We start from the raw sequence: 20,851 nt of genomic DNA on the forward strand, positions 1-20,851 counted from the left end.
AGAAAAATCACAACTCTCAATTGCTAATAAAACTTAAATCTATGATAATAATATACAAAGATACAATCAACAAAAGCTGCTCTAAAAAGAAATACTTATTTTATTAAAGATGAAGATACAAAAGAGGATCAAATTGTCTTCTGGTGCTTTGAACTTTTAATATTATAATTTCAGCATAATAATTGATTGCTTAAACATATCACATTATTGTCCTTCATATTAAGCATGTAATATAAAGTGCGGAAAAAATGAATAATAACGTCTTTCCTCAAAAATAAGACCTGGTCTTATTTTTGGGGGGGGCCTCCAAAAGAGGCGCTAGGGCTTATTTGGGGGGATGTCTTATTTTTTTCCTTGTACAAGTGGTGGCGAGCGCGGGGGCCGATGGAAGTGGGAGCGCTACTACTGCCAGCCCGGCCATCTCAATTCCACTATCTGTTTGTCCACGGCTGCAACGGGCCACGTTCGTTCTGCCTACTGGCCCTGCTGCTGCTGCGACACCTCTTTTGTGATTCCGTGCCAGCCTGTGCTCGGAACAGCTGAGTCTGAGGAATCTGAGGAGGAGGTGGAGGAGGTATTTGAAGGCCATCAGGGGCAGAGGGAGGCTCGGATGAATTACAGGACTCATGGTTTGATGCAGAGCCTGGGCCCTTCAGTCGTGTTCCTAATGAAGCTCAGCTGTGTGAGGAGAATGAGTCGGACCTGATGGACTTGCTAATTGATGCTCGCACATGTCGTCATTTAGCAAGAGAAAATCAGCAGCAATCAATACGATGCCTCCAGAGTAAAAGGAGAAGGCGATGAGAGGCAACGCCTTGGGACTGCTGAATAAAGGGAAGAGGTATGGGTGGTGCTGGTTGCTGAAGGCAACCGTTTGCAAAGTGCTTCTTGGAATCCTGGTCTGTTCGTCTTGCTTGTGACTTCTCTTCTGTTTGCATCGTGTTTCTTGTGGACTATTTCATTCCTTTGAACTTGAGTTTTGCTGTTTGTGTTTTGGACTATTTGACAGGTTTGTTACCCATATTAAAAAGGGGGTTGTTTTGTTGTAAAGTCTCCAGCCTGTTGCATCAGCAGGGGTTTGGTCCTTGTGCCTTTAACAAGGACAGCAATAGGCTGGGATAGAACAGTTTGCCTTCAGCCTTACCCCCTACTATCATGGAGCAGCTACGTGCTGAGAACACCCAGCTCGCCTAGCAGCTGGCTTTGTTATCTGCTCAAGTTGCTCAGTTATCTGCCCAGGTTACTGTTGCTCCACCACCACCCAGAAGAAAATGCCAAATGGCGAGGCCGGACAATTTTGATGGCAACGCGGACATGTTTCCTGTGTTCATGGGACAATGCCACCTGTACATCAGTTGAAAGCAGATGATTTCCCCACTGACAGGCATAAAGTGGGGTTTATGATAAGCCTGCTTTCTGGTTCTGCAGCTCGTTGGGGCACACCCTTGTTAGCCCAACATAGCCCATTGCTGGACAACTTTGTGGGGGTTTTATGATCACATGCAGTTGATGTATGAGGACCCCATCAAGATTCAGACAACTACCTGGCGTTTGAAAGCCCTGAGGCAAGACCAACACCCCCTGCAGGGCTATATCAGCGAATTTCGGCTGCTTAGCCAGGATTCAGCCTGGAATGAGGCTGCGCTCATGGACACTTTCCAGGATGGCTTGTCGGAGATGTTGGAGGAGTTGGCCTGGGTTGAGCTTCCCCCAGACCTTAATGGGCTCATTCATCTCTGCCTGTGGATCGACGCCCGGCTTCAGCAGCGAAGGAGTCGCCATGCTACCCCAGAGACCCGAATGGCCCCCGTTGTGAGTGCGACCCCGGTCCAGAGGGAGGAGCCAATGGAGTTAGGTGCTGCCAGACCTCGTCTATTGTTGGCAGGGATGAACAGGCGACGTTCAGGGGGCGTGTGTTTTTACTGTGGGGACCCTGGACATTTGGCTGCTTTCTGCCCCAAGAAGCAACGAGGGGCATCTGTGATGGAGCCAGTCTCAAGACTGCCCTCGGTTTCCCTGTCAAGAAACGGGCCACACCCGACTTAAAAGGCTTTTTGGGTCGGGCATCCTGCAACTCCGAATCACGTCCTTCTAATGCTACCCACGGACCCCCAAAACATTTGATTTTGGAGGCATGCATGCTTCTTCCTATGTTGCCCAAGGGGATTCCTGTCCATGCATTGATTGACTCTGGGGCCATTACAAACTTTATGGATGCAGCATTTGTGGCTAAATGGGCAATTCCCCAATGCCCGGTGGATCCACCGATGTTGGTGGAGACCATTGATGGTCAAGTGCTTCTGTCTGGGCCAATTAAGGCCGCCACGCAACTGCTATGTATGGCCATCAGTAATCATGAGGAGGCCATTCAGTTTTATATCACCTCAGACCTGCATTTTCCAGTGGTCTTGGGAATGGCATGGCTCCGGCATGACCTACAGATCTATTGGTCTCAGAACTTGGTCATCTTTCCAAGCCTGCAGTGCGTGGACCACACCCGCCACACCTGTGCCGGTCAGGTAGAGGGGCCCACAGGGGTCTCCTTACCCTCTGAATTGGCAGAGTATGCTGATGTATTCAGCAAGACTGAGGCGGATCGATTGCCCCCATACAGGCCTTATGACTGCCCCACTGACTTAGTTCCTAATGCGCCTCTCCCAGTGGGGCGTTTGTATTCCATGTGGGACCCTGAGTTGGCTGCATTGAGGGACTTTTTGGACAAGAATTTGGCTTGGAGATTTATTCGGCCCTCGTCCTCACCAGTATCTGCACCCGTACTCGTTAAGAAGAAGTCCGGTGAATTGCGGCTTTGCTGTGATTATCGGACATTAAATGCCATCACAGTGCGCAACCGATACCTGCTGCCCCTCATCCCTGAACTCTTGGACCGGCTCCGGGAGGCCAAAATCTTCACAAAACTGGACTTGCGCGGAGCTTACAACCTGGTCAGAGTTCGGTTGGGTGATGAGTGGAAGACGGCATTTGGTACTCGGTATGGGCACTTCGAGTACACGGTGATGCCCTTTGGCCTGACCAACGCCCCTGCTGTGTTCCAACACTTTATGAATGATATTTTCCGGGACTTGTTAGATCAGTTTGTGGTGATTTACCTGGACGACACCCTGATCTATTCCCCATCACGAGAGGAGCACCATCGGCATCTCCGTCAGGTCTTGCAGCAGCTTCGAGAACATCGGCTATATGCTAAATTAGAGAAATGCCAGTTCTACCAGACGGCTGTCGAGTTCCTGGGTCACTGCATTTCTCCTGAGGGCATCACCATGGACCCGAGTAAAGTAGAGCCTTTGCAGAGTCGGCAACCACCATGTCGTGTGAAGGATGTCTAGCGACTTCTTGGGTTCGCCAACTATTATCGGACTTTCATCCCCGGATTTGCTACCATGACAGCTCCCCTTATTCAGCTCCTGCAGAAAAAGACTCGGTTTCAGTGGGACGTTCCAGAACAATGGGCTTTCCAGGCTTTGAAGGAAGCCTTCATGAAGGAGCTCATCCTGAAGCATCCTGGCCCGCAATGGCCATTTGTCGTGGAGACGGATGCCTCTGACATTGCCATTGGGGCGTTGTTACTCCAGGCGATGACACCCGGCGGTGCCCTCTTCCCTTGCGCGTATTCACGGAAACTGAATCTGGCAGAGCGCAACTATACCATCTGGGAGAAGGAGCTATTGGCCATTAAAGTGGCGTTCGAGACCTGGAGGCATCATCTGGAAGGGGCGCGGCATCAAATCGAGGTCCGGACAGACCACAAGAATTTAGAAAGCCTGCAGACCACTCGGAAATTGAACCAACGCCAGATCCGATGGTCTCTCTTCTTTGCAAGGTTCAATTTCCGGGTGATGTACATACCGAGCGGTCACAATCAAAGAGTGGATGCTCTGTCCAGGAAGCCCGAATATTCCCAAACAGAAGACAAGCTTCTGCCCAGGACAGTGCTCCCTATTAAGTCTTTTGCTACGGTGAAGGAGCCAAGAGATGTACGGGCTCGGATTCGGGAGGCCCAGCAGCAGGATGGGTGGGTGGCTCAGCGAAAGGAGGAGGTGAGGACCAATTCACCATGGACAGTCATGGATGGACTCCACTATCGTGATCAGCTCTATGTGCCTGGAGGCCCGCTCAGAGGACTCATCCTCAGCCAGTGTCATGATAATCCCGCAGCGGGGCATTTTGGCCTGTTCAAGACCCTGAATTTGGTCTCCCGTACCTTCTGGTGGCCCCGAATCCGACACGACGTTCAGACCTACGTCTCATCATGTATTTCCTGTAGGCAAGCCAAGTCAGCAACAGGGGCCCCACCTGGACTACTGCAGCCCTTGCCAACACCCAAAAGACCCTGGGGGTGGTGTCCATGGATTTTTTGATGGATTTCCCCCATCTTCTGGATTCACGACGGTATTCGTGGTGGTTGACATGTTGACCATGATGGCGCATTTCATTCCATACCGTGGCTTACCATCTGCCCGCACCACCGCTCGCGTGTTCATCCAGCAGGTGTTCCGGCTGCATGGTCTTCCTGATAGGGTCATGTCCGATAGAGGGGCCCAGTTCACAGCCCATTTCTGGCAGGAGTTGATGCAGGCGTTGGACGTCAAGATCTGCCTCTCGTCCACGCTTCATCCCCAAACCGACAGAGGGACCGAGAAGGTCATTGGAATCCTGGAGCAATATCTGCACTGCTATGTCAATCAGCAGCAGAACAATTGGGTAGACTATCTGGCGGTGGCTGAATTTGCGTTCAATAACTCCCAGCACACCTCCACGCAGATGACACCATTCTTAGCCAATGTGGGCTATCACCCTCGGTTTTTCCCTAGTTCCCCAATAGATGCACGGAACCACCAGCAAACAACTACCTGGCAGAGTTACAGGTGATCCATCGATTGGTGCAACGACAGTTGGAAAAGGCCAAGGCTGACTACAAATGTTTTGCTGATCAGTCAAGGCGGGCTATGCCTCCACTATCGGTGGGAGATCGGGTATGGCTGTCCACCAGGAACCTACCGTCAACCCGGCCAACCAAGAAATTAGACCACTGATATGTAGGACCGTTCCCAATCAAAACTGTCATCAATCCGGTCGCCTATCGCTTAAATCTGCCATGTTCTATGCGGGTATATCTGGTCTTTCACTGTTCTCTGTTGGTCCCTGAGCAACTGGCATGTCCACTCCACTGAGCCGAACCGCCCCCACCGGAACAACGTGACGGAGACAGTGCCCCCAAGTACGAGGTTGCCAGCATTCGGGACTCCCGTTGGGTGAAAGGACGCTTCCAGTACCTGATTGAATGGAAAGGCTACGGACCAGAAGAGTTCACCTGGGAGGATGTGTCTACCATTCATGCTCCTGCCTTGGTGACCGCCTTTCATGAACAATTCCCATCCTGACCGCATCCGGATCGGCAGACCCGGGGGAAGGGCCCTGCGGTGCGGGATAGTGTCATGATTCTGTGCCAGCCTGTGCTCGCAACAGCTGAGTCTGAGGAATCTGAGGAGAAGGTGGAGGAGGTATTTGAAGGCCATCAGGGGCAGAGGGAGGCTCGGATGAATTACAGGATTCACGGTTTGATGCAGAGCCTGGGCCCTCCAGTTGTGTTCCTGATGAAGCTCAGCTATGTGAGGAGAATGAGTCAGACTCGGAAGAGTCACACCTGATGGACTTGTCGTCATTTAGTAGGAGAAAATCAGCAGCAATCAATACGATGCCTCCAGAGTAAAAGGAGAAAGCGATGAGAGGCAACGCCTTGCGACTGCTGAATAAAGGGAGGAGGTGTGGGCGGTGCTGTTGCTGAAGGCAACCGTTTGCACAGTGCTTCTTGGAATCCTGGTCTGTTCGTCTTGCTTGTGACCTCTTCTGTTTACATTGTGTTTCTTGTGGACTATTTCAAGTTCCTTTGAACTTGAGTTTTGCTGTTTGTGTTTTGGACTATTTGACAGGTTTGTCACCCATATTAAAAAGGGGGTTGTTTTGTTGTAAAGTCTCCAACCTATTGCATCAGCAGGGGTTTGGTCCTTGTGCCTTTAACAAGGACAGCAATAGGCTGGGATAGAACAACCTCTTGGCTGCAGCGGGCACCATTCTGACCGCTGAGCGGCTGCCTGTGCTGCTACTGGCCTCGCAGGGGCTATTAGTGCTGCACTCAACTGACCTGCTGGGCTGCTCCTGCCTAGCGTGGGGAGAGTCAGTACAAATCTATGTCCTCCGGAGCATCCCCCACTTCCGGCCTTCCAGGGGCCCTTTGCCAGTGGACACCGATGGAACTTGCCTTCTGTCCAGCCCGCTACCAAGTCTGGCTGCTACCCAGCAGCCTCCACTACCTTCCACTGGAGCTGCCCCATGCACCCCAGATGCTGGGCGGTGTGCCCCTCCCCTGTCCTGCTTCATTGGGTATCTGGCAGACGATGGGAGGCAGCTCCAGCTCCTCCACCTGTCTTTCCTCACTTGGCCAGGTGGAAGACGAAGCTATGGCAGCAGCCAATGGCAGAGCAGCCTCAAGTGAGAAAGAGGACAGGGGCAGCCTGGGCAGCCCCACACCTTCCTCGCACAGCCAGCACGAGAGTTATATGAGCCGAGATGGCGCAGCAGTTAGAGTGCAGTACTGCAGGCCACTTTAGCTGACTGTGTTCAGCAGGTCAGCGGTTCAAATCTCACCGGCTCAAGGTTGACTCAGCCTTCCATCCTTCCGAGGTAGGTAAAATGAGGACCCAGATTGTTGGGGGCAACGTAAATATATATATATATATACATTGCTTACTGGTGTACACCGCTTGGAGAGTGCTTGCACTTAAAAGCGGTATATAAGTCTCATAAATAAATAAATAAATAATAAATATTGCCCGCCAGGGCCCGAAGAGTACTGGGTTCAGCAAGTAGCCCACTGCCTGTAGCACCGAGTAGGCGTGCAGGCCAGCGCTCAGCAGCCTGAAGGCGGTGGCAGGGGAGGTGATGCAACTCCATTGGCTCCTGGCGAAGGGGACCTGGTAGGCTGGCAGCCAAAAACAGCACTGCCAGGAGGGCTAAGAGCCTCTGCAAGCCCACCAGCAGCAGGGGTAGTCATGCCAGTTGCTACGAGTGTTGAGTGCATCAAAAGCGAAAAGCAGAAGTCGCTGTAGTGGACTGCGGAAGGCAGTGAAACGTAGAGAAGAACCACCTTTTCTTCAGGAAAGAGCTGGGATGCGTTTCAATAGCAAGCCAGGTGTTATTCAAATCACGTGTTTTGGAAGGGAGAAGGTACAGCTGTTATTGCCCGTGCTTGGGTTTGCACGGTGGTGGCAACAGACTACAGAATTTATTTTAAAAAGAGAGATGCTTCGATGTTTTTTGCCCAGGGTGACAAACTGTCTCGCTAATCCTCACGTGCGCACAGTGTGTATTGTATCCAGATTCCCTCCCTGACTACTCGTAGAGGCGAGGTGAGGCAGGGGGCAGGGTTGGTGCCATGCTGTGGCCCCTGTGCATTTGGCCTCCACTTAGAGTTACTGTAGATACGGGTGAATGGTATTCAAGGGAGATTTGCAGAGAACAAGCTCTCTCTCTTTAAAATGCTTCCTGGCTCTTTCCCGAAATGTGCTTGCAGCGGCTGCTAGACACGGAGTGGGCGGCCCCATGCCTCCTGCCATGGTCCCAAGGGAGGTTTGCAGGGGTCAAGAGCTCTCTCTCTCTCTGTAAAATAAATCCTGCGGTCTCTTTCCACCACCGTGCAAACCCAACCAGGGGCAATAGCAGCTGCCCCTTCTCCCTTACCAAAATGTGCTTGCAGCGACTGCTGGAAACAGAGTGGGCAGCCCCATTTTTTGACACCTTCTTTAGTGCAAGGGATGGCAGGCGAGTCCCGCTTTTCGCTTTTCACATCTGCTGCTTGCTTGCAACAACTGGGACCACTGTGGGCAGCAGGGGCAGCAGGCGGAGTCAGAGGCACAGGACTGCCCACTCAGTGTCCAGCAGCCCCTGTAAGCACATTTCAGAACTCATGTAGCTCTCAGTCTCTCCCAAGCCACCGACAGGGAAGAACCTTCATCCAGAGCAGTCTGGTGCAATTTAATGCTTTTAATTTACAAATAGAAAACTAGTTACTAATACTATGGTACTTCTCCTTCTTCTGTTCTTTCTTGGCTTCACTTTTTTTCCCCCTTTTCTTTGTCATCTTTCTTCTCCTTCTTAGTCTCCCCCTTCTCCTGCCCCTCCTTCTTCTCAGCATCTCTGTTTGGGAATCTTGTTGTTGATGAGATTGTGCAGTGCTACCACTGAACGGATCAGATGAGGCAGGGGGCAGGAGTGGCACCACACCACGGCCTGTGCTGGCCATGCTCCCCCCTCCCCCCAGGGCTGATGCTCTTAACTAGGGCTTATTTTGGGGGGTAGGGCTTATATTACATGCAGGCTTAAAAATCAGGTGAGGGCTTATTTTCGGATAGGTCTTATTTTTGGAGAAACACGGTAATAAGCAAATTAAAGGCAGGAAGTAAGACAGAAGAAACTTACATCTTATTTACATCAATACCTTTCACTACTGCTTTTCATATATTTGAATCCCTCTAAGCAATGATTATTCCACTTGTGGCGGAAAACTTTTCTAATCAGACTTCACATGTCTCCTGCATCAATGAATAAAAATGTAATCTTGACTGATTTTATCTTCATTGTTTTGGATTACGTTTTGAAGCTTCAGGGGAAGGATTATGTCTCATAGACAGAGACAGAAACTTTCTTTGAGTCCTTCAATTGGAATTTATAGGAAAGAAGTTGCCTTCTGAGAAACTTTTAAATAAAGGTATCAAGTGACCTTTATAGTGCAACTTGTACAATTCCAGTTTATAAAAAGAAATAGATATTAGATATTGGTATATATATTTTAAAAAAATTATGATTTATATATAGCCACCTATCTCACACAAGTGACTCTGGGCAGCTTACAAAATTAAAGCAAACATACTCACTAAACCAATCCCACATCCATACCCACACCCAAATAATTCCACACATCCTCAAAATAGTAGAGCTCATCTACTCTCACCCTAAATGCATGGGGAAATAGCCAGATTTTCAATAACTTACAAAAGGCTAACAGGCTTAGAACCATCCACATTCCAAAGGGTTGGGGTAGGGGGCTCTTATTCCAAGGGGCAAGTGCTGCCGCTGACGACAATGTTTTACAACAAGAATCTGGAGCATGCCCTCTTGTAAAACAACAGGAGAAAGGGAATAATCTGGCCCTGTGCCACAGAGGGCTTTTTAGATTATAAGCAGCATTTTAAATTGCATTCAGAAGCTTATTGTAAGTCTGTACATCTTACAGGACAGTGCTGGCACATGAATGTAATGAGAAATGTCAAAAACAGCCCATTCTGCTGCATTCTGGACCACCTGCAGCTTCCAAAAGTTCTTCAAGAGAAGGCCCATATATACTGCATTATAGCAATTTAAACATGAGACGACTAAGGAATAAGTTACCATGAGTAAGGTGAGAATCCGAGAAACCTGATTTGGATCTGATAGCTTCTTTAGATGCAGAAAAACGCTTCAATGTGGAATGATTAAATTTTCTGAACATGATTTGGGAAAAATTGAATTCTTGTGTGTTTATTAATAGATTAAAGTAATATTGAATTAAAATTTAAATCAGCTAGAATGATTATGAATGGTATAAAACAGTTATTTTTTGATAGCAGTGGCATATACACCTTAATGAATGAATATATATTTTGCCTATAAAATTATATTATATTATTATATAGTACATCACATTGTACTATATTTATACTATATTTTGTTATATTTATGTTATGTATGTTATGTTATTTTTTAAGAAATTTCAATATAACGTAACATAAGTTTTATCTTTTCTTTTATAAAGTTTAGTATTAAAACCACTAGGTCTCTTCTTTTAGGCAATTACATTAAATTTTGGGATTCAAAGTAGCTGTAGAGTAACAAAAAATATTATTTATTCAGATGATATTTTCCTATTTCTGATAACCTTTACCTCAATTTGTAAATACATTAAATCATTGGATTACTTGGAATGTTTAATATATTTCTGCTTACATTACAGATATTAATAGCAATTTGTGAATTATTGGAATTTGCCTATTCTCCAAATTTTCTTAAATATCTTAGAACATGTAGTTCTTGATTTATGCCCACAACTGGAATTGGAACTTCCACTGCTAAGCAATGCAGTCCTTAAGCGAGTTGTGCCTGATTTTACAACCTTTTTTTACAGCAGTCATTAAGCAAGCCCAGTTTCCCCCACTGACTTTGCTTATTGGAAAACAGCTCGGAAGATTGTAAATAGTGATTACATGAACCTTGTGTCAACGCTGTGATAATGGATGTTGTTGCTTTGACACCTGAGAATCAGCAGCCATTTTTATTTTTCTTTCTAACATGGCTTTTCTATTCTTTTAGAGTTCAGATGTAGAAGGGGGATGGGATGAATGCTTGAGGGTTTAGCTAGCCATAACAATGTAGAAGTGTGGGAACTCAAGGACATGGTCTGATAAGATTTGGCAGGCTGAGTGGCTGGTGAGAAAAGCCTGGGTCTTGAGTTAATTGGGGAATATGATTTATGACAGCATTTGTGGAATGGGAATTGCAACTTGTTACTTTGTATCTGGGGGGGAGGGAATCTCAGTTTTGGGTTCAACTATGTGAGTGCCAATATTTTGTTTTCGAATAAAATGTTCTTTAAGGAAGAATTCTTGTCTTGAAGTTCTTTTATTGGTTTCATCTATCGGAACCATGACACCCTGGATACTGCAAAATTCATAAGTAGATGCTGGTTGCTGAATGCATGAATTTTGATCATGTGATAACTGGGATGCTGAACAATTGTAACTGTGATAACCAATTGTAAGTCACTTTTTCAGTGCCATTGTAACTTTGAATGGATGTTAAACATATGGTTAAGTCAAGGACTACCCTTGAACATTCATTAATATATTTAAATATGTTAAATTGAATTGAACATTCCTATGGGTCTATGGGGGAAAATAAACATGGTCAAAATGATTATTTCTTCTACACTGATTTACACTTCGAGATGAATTTCTATATTAATTCTTTTAGACGTTTTATATCAAGAGAGAAGTTATTCAGGATATTTTTATGGGATAGCCATATGGGTTTGTTTTTGTTTTTTTAGCTTAATGTGGGTTAAACACAAAGAATGGGGGTTATGTATGTTTAACCACCAAGATTTTTAGTTCTATTAAGTGGCTTATATTTTCACTAGTCTTTATAAATAAAACAATCCTGAGTATAAACTATTAATAGGAACAATTTATAGGGAGTGAGAATATATTTAAGGCAGGTCATGATTCTTACATGAAAAAAATTATTCCATACATATTGTATTTGTATTGTGAAAGAAACTTGAGAATTAAATCATTATACTAAATGAAATGCAAGTCAAGAAATAAATTATTTATATATCAAACTTTGTGGATTGCACCATTGCATTGTATGTTTGAAATATTAATTATGCATCACTCTTTACTTTGAAAATTTATTTCATTACTGAAATATTAAACATTTATTGCTGATTGGCCAGAAAAATAACATACTGAGGGCCACAGTATCAATAATTTGTAATAATGTTGTATTCTAGTATACCAGTATTCTAGAAATTATTTAATCTCTCTACAGTTATATATGCTTAATTAAACTAATCACATTAAAGGATGCTTGTATGTCTGAAATCCTACCTGTTGTTAGGACCTATCATTTTGGTCCTGGGGAAGTTAAAAATGTAATACATAATATATAAGAGCACTAGTTCTTACTATACTGTCACCTGGGAAGACAATATGTCACATAACCTAGTTCTAGAAGTAGGAAACTTTGTTCAGTTTCCATAATATCTCATGATTAGATCCTAGCTATCATTTGATCACTCACCTGAGAGCATCATAAGGTCTCGATCCAACACTTTCTTAACAAGATCAGATTCTCCAGTGAGCGAGCTTTCATCAATTTTGAGGTCATTGCCTTGTATAAGTACACCATCAGCTGGTAAAAGGTCACCTAAAACAGAAGTCAAAACTACATTTAACAAACAAATAAATAGGTTACAGAGATCACAATAAAATAAATGGGTATATTTACCATATTTTACTTGTGCAATGTCACCAACAACTATGTCAGCTACAGGTATCTGGATAACTTGGCCACCCCTGATGACAGTAAACTTCTGTTCTTGTTCAATGCGGCTTTGTAATCCCCTGAACTGCTTCTCTTTACTCCAGTCATTAAAAGCTGTCACTAATACCACACAAACGACAGACAGGAGGATTGCAGCTCCTTCAATCCATCCTGTTTCACCTTCTTCTTCTTCTTCTCCAACTGATACTGTTCCACATACTGCAGAAAGTAAACAAATAATCCAAATTTCATATTCAGTTTTTATATTGCTCTAGTTTATTCCAAATTTGCAATTATTTAATCCATACAACCATTACTTAATTATATTGACTATGTTCTAATAATAATAACACATCTGCTTATTCAGTATTTAAATTTAAATACCTCAGTTGCTTTCATATTACATACAGTTTAGCAGGTAGTACAAGCTATTACTATATTACAACTATTGTAAGGCTTTTTAAAATGGACATCTGCCGATCTCTCATACCTTTAGATATATTTCTATTTCCATAGGTTTTCAGAATTTCCTGCTTGTTTAATCTCAGTGGATTTTTTATTGTTTTAGTTTTATTTATTTATTTAAGAAAGTTTATATGGCTGCCCGCTCACTTTCAGTGAATCTGGGTGTCTTATGAAAATAAAAACCCAGTATACAAACAATAAAAACAATAGCCCCATAATATTTTAGTTTATTTACTCATTTATTCTATTTTGGTTTAACTTAAGCATTTTAGCTTAGATTGAGTAGTTTTACTCTATATTCCCAGAGCTAGTTACAGAGGATCACTAATATCTTCTTGGAAATAAATAAGGTGGTAAAACTATTTGGAACAAGCTTTCTAAATCTTTCTTCTTATGATATAGTTTATAATCTCAGAACTTATGAAAGAAGCAACTGTGATAAAACATACTATTTTTACACTCTGATAAGACCTACTTCTTAAATTTTTGCTGGCATATATTGAATTCTAACTACAACAAGGTATCATCTTACCACCCACTTTTTTCAATTTTGGAAAGTGGGCAGTGGTAGAAATGTCCTCTGTTGGTCTCTCATTAGAATGATCTAAGTTGTAAATTTACATAGAAAAATGACTGCAACATTCTTAGCTCTCAAAGTATCCTTATTTTTTTTCCAGTTTTTGTATGAAAACTTATGAAAAAAAATTAAAGGACCAAGATTAACAAATCACCAACCTATATTTGCATAAAGGTTCAGGCAGTATAACATTTAAATCAATGCTCCCAATTATGTTCTTTGTGATTTTTCATTTATTTATTTATTAAAATTTATAAGGCCACTCAACTTATTCTCAGTGACTATGTTTTAGTAGCAATATAAAAGTTAACATGACAAGGATCAACACTGTTCCTTTGGCATTAAAGTAAACTTCAAATCTATGTATCTGCAAATACTCATAAAAATAAATGTACAAATAAATAAAGCTAACCAACTCAATATGTTTTGTGATATCTTTTATTCTTCTACTTCTAATTGATGTACCTCATATCCAGTTACTAGCCATCTTCAGAAATTCAAAAGAAATGTTTGCAATACATAGAAGGGAAAATGAAGCATCTCTCCTTCCACTGTTTCAGCAGACATGCATTTTGCTAGTGATATATCTGCTTCATAGGTTTCATGTGTGTATGCATACACATCTACACTGCAGAAAATTGGGAGAAACTCCTCAAGCAATTGTATGAGCCTTGAAAATTAATTTGTAGGGAAATATTTAATTTGTCCTCTCACAAGTTGCAGAATACCTGTTCTTAAATAGATTGAAACCCAAATAAACAGATAACTTTAAACTAATCACTCATAGATATATGACTGTCCTACATGTGCAGCAGAGTTGGATGGGGATGGGCCACACCTTCCATGACAGCAAACCTGACTCTGGCTAAGCCAGATTGCTTCAGCTGCGAGGACCCTGGCCTAAGGTTTCTATCGCCCAGGCTTCCTGAAGGTGATGGGAACTGTAGCCCGCCTCAGCTGGAGTTTAGCTGAGCCACAAAGATGAATGCACCTATAAAGCAGTGGTGTGTCCCGAGCGAGGAAGCATGAGCTTTGAGGATGGAGGGTATTTCTGTGGTTCATGCGCAAAATTCATACCGTGCCTTCCCAGTGGCGTTCAAAGAGGCTAATCATGGTACCGGTAAATACAAATCATCTTTTTGAAATATAAAGGGACGGATTACAATATTGATGATGAATGTAAATGAAAAGACAGTTTCCAAAGGCTTCCTCCCCCACTGAATGAAACCAGAGTTGCCTGGGGGGTGGGGGCGCCTGGCCGGGCTGGGCCTTGTGATGAAAAAAATAAGACACCTCCCAAAAATAAGACCTAATGCCTCTTTTGGAGGCAAAAAAAATATATGTAAGACCGGGTCTTATTTTCTCATAAAATTAAAGGATAATAAATCCCAATTCTTTAGTTGAAAAGGCTCCATACTGGGATACCGAAAATACAACAGTTAAGCTTATTACCAAAGATGAACAAACAGTATTAAAAAGGGCACGTCAGGCATCTCCACCAGAGATGCTAACTCTTCCTAGGTACCACATTCAGCCCATTTTTCAGTATAATTATAATGAGAAAGAAAGTTGTTTATCTGGTGATTCAATAAGTTCTAGAGGCCTTTATGCTTTATTAATTGTGAGGATCAGTGGATACTGAATTATAACCCAAAGAGCTACATTCAAAATTCTATCAACAATTTTCTGCTAAAGTAAAAGGCTTTTCCCTTCATTACTCTTTACAATTCTCCTGTTCCAGAGGCATAAGAAGGTTCTGAGTGGACAACACATTGAAATGTAAGGAGAAACCTCATTCACCATCTGATATAATCAATTAATAGAAAGAAAGAAAAATGATTCAAAAAAGAACAAATAGAGCCAGTCAAACAATCACACTGTTATAAAATACTACTTAAGCTATATGGTTTATGTCGATCAGGACAAATAGATTCTAATTTAAGATCAAGCATGGGGCAAGTGAAATTGCAGCTTAATCCTCTCTTGGCCTGAGACCAGACCTTGCAATTACTGAGAAATATTAACAATGCTTCTTCCTCCTAATTTCTAAGGAATAAATACAAACATAACAACACAAAAAAGGAAAAAAAATAACAATGAAAGTGAAAAAAAAATGTCTTTAGTTTCCTGGCTAGTTAACAAATTTTTACCTAATTACATTTTTAATTAAATGCTAAAGGCTACCATTGGGCTGGCAGTAAGCACTCATTATTTGTTTAGTATGTTTTACAAACTGAATCTATTAATATTGTAACATGTATGCCTACCTATTAAAGCAGTCTTCTCAATCTAGCGACATCTAGGTGCTGGCAGACTTTAATCAGTACTTCTAGTCAGCAAGGCTAAGGGTTTTATTGGATAGGGATGGCAGGTCTACTTAGAGCAGAGGTATGCAGTATCTTGGTGTGAGGTAGAAAAGGATGCTTTGAATTTGGTGTAGTCAGCCATGCTATACCTGTCAGTTAATTCCTAAAAGGAGTCAATCTTTTCACAGGCTTGCATGGTAGTTATATGGTTTCTTACAAACAAGAGTTTGAGTTAAGGATGATGTTCATTATTCCTTAGTTCCTGCTTCCTTTACATAAACATATATTTTCCTAAACCCATTCAGGACCAAGAGAAACCAATGAAAAGGAAATGTTCCTCACAGGTATCATATTCAATTATACCTGAAGGTATCCAGAATGTAGAAGGCTGGCATATATATATATATATATATATATATATATATATATATATATATATATATACTATATATATATATATATATATACATACATACATACATACATACATACATACATACATACATACATACATACATACATACATTTGTTTTCTGAGGTTTTCGCGGGTGTTTGTATGTAGGTCTTTGGTTATTCGGGTTTTCTCCCGCGTCAAATTGGAAGTGTCTTGGTGACGTTTTGACGAAGTCTCATTCGTCATCTTCAGGCTGGTGTTTTCGGCTTCGTGCTTCTAGCAGCAATGTGTGATCATAGCTGTTTCTTCCTTTTAACTGCCAGTGGGGGTATGAACTGATTGGATGAGAGCTTGGCTGTGTTCTGATTGGATGGAGGTGTGTTCTGATTGGTTAGGAGCTTAGCTGATGAACAATACCTAAAAACCGAACTACACACTCTCACTAATGTACTTACATCCAATGGATTCCAAAGAAATAAGATTACCAAACTAATCCAAAAAGAAACCCCCACTAAAACCCAAGACAGAGAACAAGAAAACGGCAAAGCCCTCCTCCCTTACATAAAAGGCACCACAGACAGAATCAGTAAGTTCCTCCACAAACACAACATTAAGACAGCATTCTGCACAAACAGAAAAATATCCACCATCCTAAGAAACCCCAAAGATAAAATTGAATTAGAAAATCAAGGAGTATACGAAATCCCATGCACCACTTGTCCCATCACATACATCGGACAAACCAACAGAAGAATAAGTGCACACATTGAAGAACATAAGAACTCAGTCAAAAAAGAGGAACCAGCTTCTTCCCCGGTCCAACACCTTAAAATCACAGGACATGAAATTGACTTTAAAAAGACCAGAACTATCGCCAAAACTGAACACTTTAATAACAGAATAATCAGAAAACCCATTGAGATAGAAAAATGCCCACACAGCATGAACGAGATGATACCTCCGCCTACCAGCCATTTGGAAACCCGCCCTTATTGACAAACGAATCCCTAACACAAAGAATGACACCAGACCCACACTCACAAAAGCCACACAGGATGTCACCACCACACGTCCACGCAAAAAGCAAACCCAAACCCACACCGATAATGAGGCATAACCACAAACCAGAAGCCAGACCACAGCTGCATCATTAGCCACTTTAAACCCCTCCAATCCATACATGAAGCAAACTGACACCCACCATGAAGATGAGGCACGACCACGAAGCCAAAAAATAGCAAGGCAGCCCACCATCTTAAACCCCCCTGCAACTCAGACTAACCTGAGCACAACAAAGCCCCCACCCAAAGAGAACACTCCCCCATCCAATCAGAACACAGCCAAGCTCTCATCCAATCAGTTCATACCCCCATTGGAAGAAACAGCTACGATCACACATTGCTGCTAGAAGCACGAAGCCGAAAACACCAGCCTGAAGATGACGAATGAGACTTCGTCGAAACGTCACTAAGACACTTCTAATTTGACACGGGAGAAAACCCGAATAACCAAAGACCTACACACACACACACACACACACACACACACACACACACACACATATATCCATCTGCCAGAAATTATTGGAAGGCAAAGTTTAATACACTAGTTTTCTCCCAATCATGATCCTTTTGAATAGAGACTTTTGCTCCTAATAAAATAATTCTGGTCTTAGAAAACTGTTATATCTGGTAGTCATACAAATAATATCAATATAGTTTGCCAAATTTTGAATTAAGAGGAAACTGAATTTACTTCGTGGACTATCATAAGAGCTACTAGAACAGTGGTGGCGAACCTATGGCACTCAGAGCCCTCTCTGTGGGCACATGCACTGTCGCCCAGCCCCGCCTCCTCCTGCAGCCTTCTCACCAGCAGCCCCCCTGGAGAGTCGCCCCTGAGCATGGTCTGCGTGGAGCAGGACATGGCAGCTGGGTAGCAGGAACAAGACTCTGACCTCACACCCTGTCATGCGCAGATGATGCTCTGGGGCACGGGCACAGGACATGGCTGCCACGGTGATGCTGGGCCGCCTGGGCGATCTACTGAGGTGAGACGTGGAGGCGGTGGGTGGCCTTGCGGGGGAGCGGGAGTGGTGGCAGAGCAGGGGGCGGGGCACGGAGCGAGGCAAGTGGGGAGGAAGGGGCTGGTTTGGACACTCAATCTCTAAAAGATTCGATCACCGTACTAGAAGAAGCATATGTTTATTTTATAATTCATGATAAAGATTTAAGTGCCGCTGAATTGAGCCCAGTCTCTGGTGGTTATATGACCATTCAAACATCAGAATTAATATAATACATGCATCTGCACACAGGGAAAAATTATTTTGAAAAGAACTATATGTAGAAGCATAGTAGGAGATTCGGATTTAAAGAAAGAATATATAAAGTTATATAACTCAATCAAAACGGGTTGATATAGTCATATACAGTTTTGTTGACTTACGTTGAAACTATTGGTATTACTACTTTGGAAGACAGTGTTATAGTCTTCCTGCTAATAACTTATGTAATTCTTAAAATAGTGATATTATAAAATATCATGTTAGTAGTCCATAAATTGGAGATTAAGTGCACACTACTTTCTCTTTTCTATAGAATTTGTAATGGAACATTTAAATGGATGGCTATAGCTATCACATGATGGCAAGATTAAAAGATGTGGAAGACAGCACTCCTGGAATCATAGAAAACAGCCATAACCAAGAATGCATTATATCACTGGACATACTGGGCAACTAACCAGTATTCTATAGCAAAATTTATAAATACTTTGCTTTAAATGTGTTTTGTTTAGTAAGGTACAATGGCTATTTTAATAAATAAGCCATAACTCTATCAATATACTACATTACTTCGAAGCTAAGTAAATTAAATTTTATGTAATGTGTGAATCATTAGGGTTGATTCTAAAGAATATCCAGATATTCTATCTGTTCTAAATGCAATACCTGTGTTTTAGTCAGCATTGCACTGGTTTCAAATTTATTTCTCAACACAATTCAGAATTATAGTTAACTTCTAAACTTTTAATAGCCTTGCTCCATTCACCTATGGAATAAACAGACAGAACATAGATCTAGATTTATCCAAAGTACAGAAACAAGACTTACCAACTACTAATTATACTGCTGGATAAAGAAAGATTGGGATAATCAAGCAGAGATTGTTACAGGGAAAGATGAAATTGTCTAATTTTAAAACTTACACCAAATTCAAATATAAAATTTGATTTTTTGATTTTAAAATTGTTTTTGTAGTAAGCTTTACTTAATAAATTTCAGAGTTATCATAGAAACTGAACCATGTTCCACTAGCCTGAAATCTTCCTGATCTTATTCTGAATAAAAGATCTCTATATCCCCCACACTGAAATATTTAAAGAAGGCTTTGTTTCCAGGCTACTTTAAAAGTAAGCCAACAATTAAGGAATAGGTTTCCAAGCATATTTCAGAATGTCTATGGAGATTCTTAGTTATCCAGATCATGGTTGTCGCAAAGATGCTTTTTAAAAGAGACATAGAAAATTCAGTTGCCTCTTGAAAAAGCACCTTTGGGACAGTATTTCAGAAGTCATCTCAGTGAACATGTCAGAGAAATATTCTGCAGAAAAACACACTCTCACTTTACTACCTAAAGTCTCTTGACAGACTTTGAAACAATAAGCAATTTTTGTTTGAGACCATTTCAGACACAGTGTATTAATTTTAAGATCATGATTTTATCTGATAATTCGGATATTTTGTAGCACCATATTTAGTTGTTAGAATTAATAATACCAACTAAACATTTATACTATATGCATTTAGAAAAAATACCTTGATCACTCCATTTAGCAGATTTCAATATTGATGAATGGCATTTTTAAAAAGAAATTCATCTAATAAAAAGATAGCCCAGGAATATTAATCTGCACTGGTATTTGCTAAGTAACTGCATGTTGATCTGGATATAAGTGTAAACATGGGGTATGTGTTGAGTGTATCTACTTTTTGCAGGAATGGGACTTAACAAGAAGTGAACCTTGTTCTGACCCCATCAGGTTTCCTACTTCGTTCATTAGTACCTCTATTTAGACACTCATATTTACCTGTCCTTGGGAGCAGTAAGGAATAGAGTATATGAATCCAGGCCTGCTCCTGAACTCTCTCCACTGAAAAATACAGCATCTGAAGAGATCCTATACTTGAGGAAATTAGATTATAGTAAAGCTCAAAATGCCCGTCCAAATATAGATTAACTAAGCTCTTTTGATTTCTACATTGTGTAACCCTGGGGAAATTAAGTTGAGAACAGAGTGAAGTTGCTCTAATTATTCTTGTTTTCTAGATTTAAAAACAGAAGAAAACAGAAGATCATATAAATCTATTGTCATTCTATCAGACATTCATGTGCAAATATGATATTAAAACCCGTATCTTGCTCAAATGAAGAACTGACTAGAATTCAATGTGAATAGACTTTAACCTGTCAAGTTCTCTCAGTTCTAAGAACACAAAACACTTTTTGGATTTATAACAGAATTCTAACACATTCATTCTGGTGTATTTCAAGATAAAAAAGAATGAAAGAAAAACTATATGATTACTTACATGCATCGTTTCCTCCTGGAGGTTGGTAAAAAGAAAGGCCCAATGATATTATGGCTGCAATTTCTAAAATTATTAACGTAACATCCTGTAGTGCTTCCCATACTAACTGAAGAAATGTTTTTGGCTTTTTAGGAGGTATAAAATTCTTCCCAAATACAGCTGCTCTCCTCTCTATATCTGCTGGATTTCCACTTAAGCCTAAACAGTAAAAAGGGAAAATCATTTTAGAGTAGTTTATTGTCACCTCCTAACAAAAATGGAACATTTTTCATATTGGGTTTATTAAAATGTTAAATATACTGCAAACTTGTTATTTTGTGCTTATTTATTATCATGCTATTTATGCCCATGTTTTCTAA

General features: G+C 41.8%; 1 protein-coding gene across 1 annotated transcript in view; it reads right to left on the minus strand.

The window, feature by feature from the left end:
* ATP2B1 (ATPase plasma membrane Ca2+ transporting 1) overlaps nt 1-20,851 on the minus strand; it is a 104,342-nt gene that overhangs the window by 25,366 nt on the left and 58,125 nt on the right. Inside the window, 3 exon segments of the mRNA XM_039342299.1 lie at nt 11,914-12,039; nt 12,121-12,375; nt 20,493-20,690. Coding sequence (XP_039198233.1) covers nt 11,914-12,039; nt 12,121-12,375; nt 20,493-20,690 — 579 coding nt within the window.

The sequence above is a fragment of the Crotalus tigris genome, unplaced genomic scaffold (genome assembly GCF_016545835.1).
Source record: "Crotalus tigris isolate CLP2741 ecotype Arizona unplaced genomic scaffold, ASM1654583v1 scf7180000017785.2122318, whole genome shotgun sequence".
NCBI lineage: Eukaryota > Metazoa > Chordata > Lepidosauria > Squamata > Viperidae > Crotalus > Crotalus tigris.